We start from the raw sequence: 11,182 nt of genomic DNA on the forward strand, positions 1-11,182 counted from the left end.
AAATATGCAATAATAGCATTTGAAAATTATTAATATGTAATGTAATTATTATATAAAAACATGAAAACTGATTCACAGATATGCACAGACAAGTACACTGCAGACGTATTGTCTAGACGCAGTGTCTGGTTCGCTTGATACAATGTATACACATCACATTTATGATCAAATCGCGCGCACTCCTCTACTTGCACTCGCTCAGATGCGCTGCCGTATAAAGTTGATAACTCAACCACTATCCCGATTTTTACGATTTTTTTTTACTATCCCGGCGGGATACCAATCATTGAAATCTGGTATCCAACACAAGAATCTACTATCCCGCTAATTTCGACCCCTGTATACCTACAAATTTCTATAATCACGCATTGACATTTGTCATAAAACAACAGTGAGTTTCGAAATCTCTATTGTTGCCCACTGACACACATGCACGCACGCACGCACACACAGTGCAAGCACTCACACTTGTAGATTAAACGCCACGTTCAGTATGTCGAATCTTTCAACTTCAAAGTCGACGCCTATAGTGGCTTTGTAGTCTCTGTCAAAGAGGTTGTGGCAAAACCTACATAGTAACACGCAAAAACAAACTTAACCTTCATCACATCTACAACACGACATGAGCTGTGAGCTGCATTATATACAAACCACGTTATTGACCTTTTACTTCTAGTAACAACAAGACTCAAACACTGCAATATTTTGCTATTAATGCAAATTACAATTTTTTCACACATTTTTGCTCACAGATGGAGCCGCAATACAGGAAAACGTTAAAAACGTGCTATGCCTCTAGTTTAATGACTTGGCACATTTTTTTTATTCACTCGACGCATTTTTCACGTTAACACCTTGCATATTGTGATAAATGTACGACTTACCTATTGACTAGACATGTCTTTCCTACAGCAACATCACCCACAACTACTGCTTTACATATCTTTAACCTGAAATAAATATGGAGGGAAGTTTTACACTAAGAAACATGTTTTCCACAACAGAAACTGAAACGTTCTAATGAAAGATATCATTACAGGTCTTTTGAAAAGTAAAACACAAATATGCGGTTTATATTTGAAGCCATTTAGTATAGTGACTTTCATACTTTAATGATGATGACGATGATGATGATGATGTTGTTGATGATGATGATGATGACGACGACGACGACGATGATGATGACATGACATGACGATGACAAGTAATACTCTGTTGACGATGGTTATGATAACTTCAATTTTAAAATACATTGAGCTATACATTTCATCGTATGCAGATCCCATTATACTTGTATATATATAGCGTAAGATGTTACTACGCGCATCGTACGGTACCTGTCAGATTTACTTGAGGAACAACAACTCCTGACTTGTGGGTCAAAGTTGGTCTTTGTAGCGTAAGGTGTCGCCCCAGGGTGGAATGCCTCAAAAAGAATAACAACATTCCCTATCAAACTGTATTCTGTTATCACTGTTATTAAATATTTATTGCAAATATGAGGACGTGTACAGAAAACCGTACGTTTTCATCGAGAAAAAAATCATGTTTCTAATGAGGTCACAAAATGAATGTTCAGACTATAAGCTGCGTTCACATGAGGATTTCAGTTTCGTACTGAGTGTTCACACGCTAAAAATATTCAAGACTTATACGCGGCTTATTCAGTACCGTACTGAAATACGCGGCTTATTCGGCGCGGAATCACATTCCGCGCTGAAACATTCGGCACCACGCTGGCCGCGTATTGTCTGTTGTGTGAACGCAATTCGAGGCCTATTACTGTAGTGCGCTCATTAGACTGGTATCCGTTCACTACACGACGTTAGTGTAGCGTGTGGAACTGTCGACAGGGTACCAGTCTATATTATACCCAGCCAGCTAAGCCTCGATTCTCGTGTGAACGCTCCGGGTTATGTTAGCACGGTATTTCAGCCGAATTCAGCACCAGATAAGTACAGAACCAGCAAGGCCGTGAATCTCGTGTGAACGCAGCTATAGACTGTGTATTTCCATCCCTAACATATACATAGTCACTAATCCCAATCTCCATGGTCTACAACTGTAACAATGTATAATATATAGCCGAGTTTCTATTCCACTATATACAATGGAATAATATAAAATGATGTTATAATTACATAATATGCTCACCTGTGGAAACTTTTGTATAACTCTGTCTCTCTCTGCCTCGGATTTCAACATTTTCATGCATGGGGTCTCTCTCCTTCCGGTTCTGCTCACCATGCCAAGTTACATGCACCGCCCTCGCAGCCAACGGCGCTACAATGCAAACTATTACAAGTGATGGGACGAACAACATAGAAAACAATGGCTGTTGCCATTGTCCCGGTGTCACGGTCTGAGATTGCACCGGTCTGAAATTACCCCCAGCACGTCGTGCACATGCGTGACGCATGCGCAGTAGCGCTGGATAAATGAGACTGTCACAGTCTGAGATTAGAGTCTGGCAAAATGAGGGTGAATTCAGACTGGGGTAATCTCAGACCGGGCTGGAATTGTTCCCGCAAATTATATCTTAACCTGCATGGGTGCCCATAGGAAGGTAAATTTGCTATCGTTGGACGTTGCCAAAAATAAAACGCCATCGTCTGTGACAAATTAAAATTGTGTGCCACCTAGACAAGAATGGGGTTACCAACCGGTCGTATTGTGTGACGACTGCCTAAAAACTACAGTCAAGGACAAGGACCAAGTAATACTAATACTACTACTACTACTAGTAATAGACTAAAGACACTAACCATGGCAATAGATAACACTCAACGTAAACACAGTCAGTAGGCCTAGAGGCTAGAGGTAGTGCTAAGTCTAGAAGCTAGGGTAACGCTAGACCAAATAATTCTGTCCCAGATAACGTTTTATATTTTGGATGCGGTATACTGGGGTATAAATAATGCTCAGAGTAGCCTAATAGTAATAGTATTAGTAATACTAATAGTAACAAGTGCCGCAGAGCGACAGCGCTCAACTGACGTGTACTGTAGCCGGCTATTCTTCTGATAAACTCACTGGCAACCGAATCAAGTGCGCCCTCCCGCCACCGCGTTGATAGGCTTTGCTATACCGGTAGTACAGTAATAAAGATATAGCTGTGTAACTTTAATGACTTCCTTATATTAACGTTATCATGGATATGCGTCGAGCGCGAGCGTAGTGGTGGTGGTTAGGTGATCGGGCCTCCAAATCATTGGGCAGCGGGCCGCGGGCGCGGTTAGAGGTGGAGGGTGGGGGAGGGTGGGGCGGAGGGGGTGAAGGGGGCTTCGTAATAGCAAAAGCACGTTCGAAGTCCTTTTTTGTTAACACGTCAAACAAACCATGTTTAAACCCTCCTCTTGAGAGCGTCAAAAGGCTTTATCAGACACTTCACTCTTCGCACGGCTGTCAGTGCGAAAGCACCATTTCATGGTCCTATGCTCGACATTAAAGCCATAAAAATGAGGTAGGTCACGCCTTGAAAAAGAAAAGTTTTTCATCGCTCCGTTCAGACCATGTCCTCAGACAGTGCTCTAAAATTGCCCTGTGCCCCATTTGACCTGTTTGACCTGTGACCTCCAATTTCGGACAGCAGTGCATGGCTTTTCTACCATGATGCTATACAGCCGACTATCACGCGCCTAGGTCGACGCCATTTATATTTCTGTGCCGCATTCTGCCGATTTGCTCCCTTATACCCTACATCTTAAGTTAAGGAAGGGAATGTTCCCCTTTCTTTTATACATCCTCTTGACCTTTGACCCCCAGCTTCGAACATCCAACTCCGCTTTGTCGGAATTACCCCCCCCCCCCCACGTCCTCGAATATTGGTGACCATATGTCAAGCGGTAAGATTTGTGCCAACTGTTGACACACGGAAGACTGACACCCGGGGACGGTACGCACGCCTCATGCGATTCTTACGGTCAGCGATTAATGGACGATGCGGTACTACTGTCAGATTGACGCCCTAATCATTGTCAGTTAACAATACTGCCAATACGCATGCCCATTACTGCCAATAGATACCAATAAATGGTAACCCAAATCCCAAGAGGATAGGGTTACAAGTTCCCTATCCATTGTTCTGCGGAGGAATGGCGCGAGTGGTATCACTCGGGCCGCACGTATTCGCTGAGTGCGAGTTCTTCAGATACTGAGAAACTTCCAAAAACTTGGGTTCTATTTATCTCAACACGGAACCTTCTCCGCTGATTCGTGCGGACTTACTATGAGTATCTGCAGTAGTACCTCTCGTATTCTAAACTAGTATAACCATGTGTGTACAAATAATTCGAAAGTGGTGCGACGAGCGCGCGAATATATAATCTGAGCCATTCTGTTTGACCTGCTGGATCGTACTTCCGGTTTGTAAGAGCGGAGCGTTCACGACCAATCGCGAGGTGCGCTGAGGTTTGCGATCGCTATGCCGCATTGGAAATGCGTTTACGTCCACAGCGTCAAACAGAACATGAGGCGCTCAGATATCATTGCCGCTCAGTCACTTCGAATTTTTGTCAACAGGTTACTATTGTCTTAATACAGAGTATTGCCAATACATGTAACTTGTAAGTGTCCCGAATAGCGCGAGAAGGTGTCGTGTTGGAATAACCCAGTTTGGAAGTTTCTAGTATCTGAAACGCACCGCAAGCCGGCCTCGCCGAGTGTATTCACCGGGCTTCCTCCGCCAGAAATGGGACTAGGGAGACTTCTGTAACCCTTATCCTTCTGGGTATTGGGTCTACATCCTAACCCTAGCGATACCGTTTCTTGGAGCTAGCAATAGGCTAGCAATAGCAATAACCCTCACCAAAAGCGGCAAAATATAAAAAAAGGTTATCTGGGACAGAATTATTCGGTAACCCTAGATACAATAATGTAACCCAACAAGAGTAGTCCAATCCTTACCAGCAGGAAGTTTAGCAGAGAATATAACAACTTCAAAAACTTCAATAATACAGTATACTTCAAACACCTGTGCTTTGCTGTAAGTTGTAACTTTCCTTGTTGCGTACGTAAACAATGTACCTGTGGGATGTAGCAATACAAAATGCTCACGAATGCCTTCGACAGATAGTTTAAAAACATAAATTCTTAACGACATCAATGTATTATTTAGAGCTCAGTAAAATATTATTTCTTTATTTGTGTAAATATTACGTCAAATTACTTTCAAACACACCAGATAAATAATCATAGTTAATTTATGATATTAGTTCATGAGGCATCATCTACTTCGTACGACACTCTCCCATGACGCATTGTAAAAATGGCAGCCCCCATCAATGTTACGATGCTTTTGAGAAGTATAGGAAACTTCGCATTTGGTAAAGGTATGCTTTTGTAAATAACATAAAGTTTAATGTCAATAGACTTATCGACGCGAAATGTGCACATACACCAGAAACACGATTTATATTGTCGAGTAACTTGTTCGTGAATTCTTATTATTTTGAAATCTGTGTTGTACTTCAACTCAAAAGCAGGTGTGAATTGACTCAAACTCAAAGGTGGTAAATTGTCGTTGCACTTGCAGTGCGCGGATGCAGCGTACTGACACTACGATTACGAGGTTGTATGTCGACGTCGTCGACGAGAAAAGATTCGAGCAACGAGGGAGTATCAAAACCCGTGAAGCGATCTGTTGGGAGAACAGCAGGTACGAAACAATCGGCTCTGGTGGAAATTACTCGATCGTTCCACCTCTGCCTCTGGTACCGGTATTCGCCGCATCATCCGGTTAGACGAAAGGCATCGTTTCACGATTAACGTGATCACTGAAAAATTAAATTAAATCACGTAAAAATCACACGATGTTCTTTTCGCTTCTTCGAGCAGATATATCACAGTCGTGTTTTTATCCTGTGATTCGATCTGCCGGTGTTGCACACATCAGTGCAGCTAAGCGACCTTAACACATCGACAGGGCATACGTGACCATAGTGACATAGAAGATGATCCTGTGCTAAGAACATAAATGCAACTAGAACAACTCCCTAAGTGACTCTAACACAATGAAACAGCACATGAAAATAGATGTTAAGATGACAGTGTGCTAAGAACATAAATGCAACTAGAACAACTCCCTAAGTGACTCTAACACAATGAAACAGCACATGAAAATAGATGTTAAGATGACAGTGTACTAAGAATTCAAGTGCATCTAGAACAACTCCCTAAGTGACTTTAACACAATGACACAGCACATGAAAATAGATGTTAAGATGACAGTGTGCTAAGAACATAAATGCAACTAGAACAACTCCCTAAGTGACTCTAACACAATGAAACAGCACATGAAAATAGATGTTAAGATGACAGTGTGCTAAGAAATAAAGTGCAACTAGAACAACTCCCTAAGTGACTTTAACACAATGACACAGCACATGAAAATAGGTGATAGTGTGCTAAGAATTAAAAGTGCTGCTAGAATTCCCCATTCCCCCCTCTAAGCGACCTAAGTAACCATGTAAAGTCCGGCCCACACGTGAGTAATTTTACTCAGTAAAATTATGCATGCGTCAAAATACTCATGTGTGCGCTGGATTTTACTTGGGTTTTCTGACGCATGCATCAAGAAACTCGATATCAAACATGTTTGATAATATTTGACTCGCGCGTCAAAATACTCAACGTGTGCGCGCTAGCTGCGTAAATTTACTCGACACTGGTAGGCGCATGCGTTTAAATCATTTTAAAGACGGCTGCGCCCAGTATTGGCTGCGCACAGTCACGTGATCTGCATTACCACTTATACCTTGAGTAATTTTACTCACGTGTGCGGGGGACGCTGACAATATTTCGCGTGAGTATTTTGACGCATGCATCATTTTACTTGAGTAAAATTACTTACGTGTGCGCCGAACCTAATGCTAGCCGCACACTATCAGACCCAAGCGCGGTCGGGAGGCTTACGTCTGGATCGGGAGGCTTAAGTTTGGCTCGGGAGGTCATTTTGGCCCGATTCGAATTTTGAATCTGGAGCATATAGTGTGCGAGGGCTTATGACGCGACTCAGATAGTGTGCGTGGCCATCTGACCCGCTCGGCGAGCGCTGAAGAAAATTGACCAATCACAGAGCAGCGCCATGGGAACCGCATTCGGTAAAAATGGCGGGAAAACACTCCCGACCCTTAGTACACGCTAAATCTGCTTGGAGGCACGAGAGTGCCATGGTTAGTTAGTGCCGTAGCGCGTTACGAGGATCGTGGACATTGTTGTCGTTGCAGATGAGCAGCTGGCTATGATGAGGCGGCAGCCGACGCAGCCGGACGACCCGCACATGCTCTCCGTCGCCATCATAGGCACGCCGAACACGGGAAAGTCGACCCTCACGAACAAACTCGTCGGATGGCGCGTAAGTTCCTCCGTTCCTTAACAAACTTGTCGGCTGGCGCATGAGTTCCTCCGTTCCCGCATGTTCTGCCGCGCGATCCGTTCCTCGGATGTGCGATCGGTGGTGTTCGTCATGCTCCGTTGTTCATCGATCCGTTGGAATTCCGGGGTTATCTCGGATTTTGTTTATCGTTGTGGCGACGACAGTTTTAGGAAGAATGACAACGACGGAGAAAACCGCAGAACAAATTGAGTTTAAAAGTTTTGGGCAGACGGATTAAAGCGTTTCTTTGTCGTGTAACGATCGTAATTTTCACGAGTCGGTGCATGGTGTATGTGTATGTGCGTGTATGCGTGTGTGTGCGTGCGTGCATGCGTGTGTGCATGCATGTGTGTGTGTGTGTGTGTGAGAGAGAGAGAGAGAGGGAGAGCGCATTTGAGTTGATTAATTTTTCCCTGATTCTGCAGATTTGCTCAGTCTCGAAGCGAGTTCACACGACAAGAAGAAAGACTCTAGCATTGATCGTTGAAGGAAATACACAGATAGTAAGATTACCGATATTATAATAATTTCAGTATTTTATTAGACTTTCTAATATTGTTTGTATTTTGCATTATTTTGATTTTTGCTTCACTTCACATTTTTATTTAATATGCATGTGAACCTGTGACAGTAATCATCAGTTGACTTTGGTTAAATAGTCTTTTTTCTCAATCATTATTTATTGTCTTCATAATTATTGCGTGTTTATTTCATGTCTTTATGTTTGTGCCATTTTTTCCAGAGAATATTGGACACACCTGGCTTAATCAGCAAACACCACGGCAAAAAGTAGGTCAATCATTCCCAGTATAGACACACAAAGACACCACACCAACATTAATGTAACAGCACAAGTTATTAATTATTTCTTCCAGTAGATGGCGCAACGAGGTTATTTTTGGCTGTGATTAGTGCTTCAATCCTGAAGCTTTTATATCTAGACAGATAACGTCACATGGATGTATATAATTATATAGTTGTATATTTAGCCTTCTATATTCCGAATACATTTTAACCTGTAACGAGGTCATATTATATAGATAGATAAAGTCACTTACATAGATATATCTACTAGGGCTGTAACGATACACAAGCCTCTCGATTCGATCCGATTCTCGATATTAACCTCTCGATTCGATTCCTTCGATTCGATTCCCAAAATATTGAAATGTTATCTTATTTTTTATATTTTCATTATTTTGCAATAATAAATTATTAGAAATTGCCAATGAATACTAAATGGTGAATAGACTAGAAAGTCTAGAGAGTATATATACACTGCACAGCTGCTGAGTAACATTGGTGAGTAACACTCCACAGTATATAGCTTAGTGCCGCCATCTATTGGAGGAAAAAAGTGGTATCGAAGTGGAATCGAAAATACGGGGAAAAATATCGAGGATCGGATCGAGGGAAGAGAATCGCGATCCGATTCGATTTCGGTGGATCGTTACAGCCCTAATATCTACATAGTTGTATATTAAAACGTCTGTCTTTTGTTCTCTACTTCAGACATCATTTGGAAACGTCACTGATTTTGGATCCAGAGAGATCTTTAGAAGAAGCTGACCAAAGTAAGAATATATGAGTCGGGGTTAGAACTGAACTTTTTTGGCCAAAGCAAATATTTTCAAAAAAAGGCAGGCAGCAAATTTACTCACCGGGGCAGAATCGTTGGCACTGCTACTATGGTTTATTAGGAGTTTCTCGGCAGCAAGTATTTGCTGTTGATGTTAAGAGCAGGCAGCAACCTGACCGTTGTATCCAGCAAAACTGCTGCTCGCTGCCTCTTAATTGCAAACCCCGTGAGCACGTATTTACTACAACAGCGAATAAATTCTCACGCGTAACAACTCTTCGTCAATCGCTTCCGTCGCCATGGCTACCGACTCCGTTCACTATCACCGGCGCCACCTATACATACAGCTGAGCATCACTGCAGCTTGCTGCCCTTTGTAATTTCGAACCGTGGCATGTTTGAATCGGTAGCCGAGGAAGGCACCACACAAGGAGCACGCTATCAATCAGAGCCAGCAATCAGAAGCGATACCTCAGAGATGCCAACCACTACGATTTATCCGTATTTTATACGAATTTCGATTCCTTTTGCACCACTACGACCAGTTTGTATCAAACTACGAATTTTACTGTGATCGAAAAAATATCTTTTTTTTGTCAATTTAATGTCATTTTTGATCCTCAGAATGCAGGAAATTGCATCTCAGAATCAAACAATTTTTCGGGGGGCATGCGTGACCCTCGAACTACTAATGGCCAGAAACTACAGATTGCTTCAAATATGTGTTGGCATCTCTGGATACCTCCATCACAAGAAGAATTTCGCCGCGAATCACCATTGTAACGCTAAAATTGTCATCGTTGCTGCGTTAGTGGGTGCAAATCATTGATCACTGCTGCGTTAGTGAAAAGGTTTAGTGAAAATAAGGTGGAAATAATTGATTTTATGTGTTTTTCGCGGATAGTTGCGGTGATGGTGGACGTGACGAACAGTCTCTCGCGCTGTGCACTCGACTTCCGCGTTCTCAGACTCCTGCATCTCCACCCGCACAAGAAATCCATCCTGATTCTGAACAAGGTACTTGCTGTTGACAGTCGTAAACCGTGATCGCACGATGACGCGCTATCCTAATGATGTCATTCGACCATAATGATGCGATGTAACCCTAATGATGTCACATGACCATAACAATGTCACCTAACCTTAATGACGTCACTCGACGCTAGTAATATTACACGAAGACGAATGTCATGTTACCCTTCCTGATCTAACTCTAATGACCTTAAACGACCCCAACGACTTCACGCGACCACACGCGACCTCACGCGACCCTTGTGTTTACAGATAGACCTGCGTTCGTGTTTCGACCTGCTCACGATCACGCGCACGCTCAGCCGCGGCACTGTCGGCTCTCACGCGACCTCTCATGACCTTACGTGACCTCACTCGACCTCACGCGACCTCACGCGACCCTTGTGTTTACAGATAGACCTGCTCACGATCACGCGCACGCTCACCCGTGGCACCGTCGGCTCTCACACGACCTCTCATGACCTTACGTGACCTCACGCGACCTCTCATGACCTCACGTGACCTCACGCGACCCTCGTGTTTACAGATAGACCTGCTGCGTTCACGTCTCGACCTTCTCACGATCACGCGCACGCTCACCCGCGGCACTGTCGGCTCTCACGCGACCTCTCATGACCTTACGTGACCTCACGCGACCTCTCATGACCTCACACGACCTCACGCGACCCTTGTGTTTACAGATAGACCTGCTGCGTTCGCGTTTCGACCTTCTCACGATCACGCGTACGCTCACCCGCGGCACTGTCGGCTCTCACGCGACCTCTCATGACCTCACGTGACCTCACTTGACCTCGCGTGACCCTCGTGTTTACAGATAGACCTGCTGCGTTCACGTCTCGACCTTCTCACGATCACGCGCACGCTCACCCATGGCACCGTCGGCTCTCACGCGACCTCTCATGACCTCACGCGACCTCACATGACCTCACGTGACCCTTGTGTTTACAGATAGACCTGCTGCGTTCACGTCTCGACCTTCTCACGATCACGCGCACGCTCACCTGCGGCACCGTCGGCTCTCACGCGACCTCTCATGACCTCACACGACCTCACGCGACCCTTGTGTTTACAGATAGACCTGCTGCGTTCACGTCTCGACCTTCTCACGATCACGCGCACGCTCACCTGCGGCACCGTCGGCTCTCACGCGACCTCTCATGACCTCACGCGACCTCTCATGACCTTACGTGACCTCT

The 11,182-nt window shown here is 44.0% G+C and overlaps 2 protein-coding genes across 2 annotated transcripts in view; one reads left to right on the plus strand and one right to left on the minus strand.

Moving 5' to 3' along the window:
* Positions 1-5,012, minus strand: part of LOC106819273 (ras-related protein Rab-34-like) — a gene marked incomplete at its 3' end in the record, with an annotated part of 13,298 nt that extends 8,286 nt beyond the window's left edge. Inside the window, exons 1-5 of the mRNA XM_014823918.1 lie at positions 4,906-5,012; positions 2,155-2,283; positions 1,338-1,426; positions 885-950; positions 467-568 (exon numbers count right to left, since the gene is read on the minus strand). Coding sequence (XP_014679404.1) covers positions 467-568; positions 885-950; positions 1,338-1,426; positions 2,155-2,247 — 350 coding nt within the window. The remainder of the gene's footprint in view (positions 1-466; positions 569-884; positions 951-1,337; positions 1,427-2,154; positions 2,284-4,905) is intronic.
* A 249-nt stretch (positions 5,013-5,261) lies between these two features.
* Positions 5,262-11,173, plus strand: LOC106819274 (GTPase Era, mitochondrial-like; the record flags this gene model as incomplete). The annotated part of the gene is made up of 10 exons (XM_014823919.1): positions 5,262-5,330; positions 5,534-5,656; positions 7,227-7,354; positions 7,801-7,878; positions 8,118-8,164; positions 8,888-8,949; positions 9,859-9,971; positions 10,513-10,587; positions 10,801-10,926; positions 11,059-11,173. Coding segments are annotated over exons 1-10 (931 nt in total), but the record flags the coding sequence as incomplete, so codon positions are not given.
* Positions 11,174-11,182: the final 9 nt, after the last annotated feature.

This window comes from Priapulus caudatus, unplaced genomic scaffold, assembly GCF_000485595.1.
Source record: "Priapulus caudatus unplaced genomic scaffold, Priapulus_caudatus-5.0.1 Scaffold3081, whole genome shotgun sequence".
Lineage (NCBI taxonomy): Eukaryota > Metazoa > Priapulida > Priapulimorpha > Priapulimorphida > Priapulidae > Priapulus > Priapulus caudatus.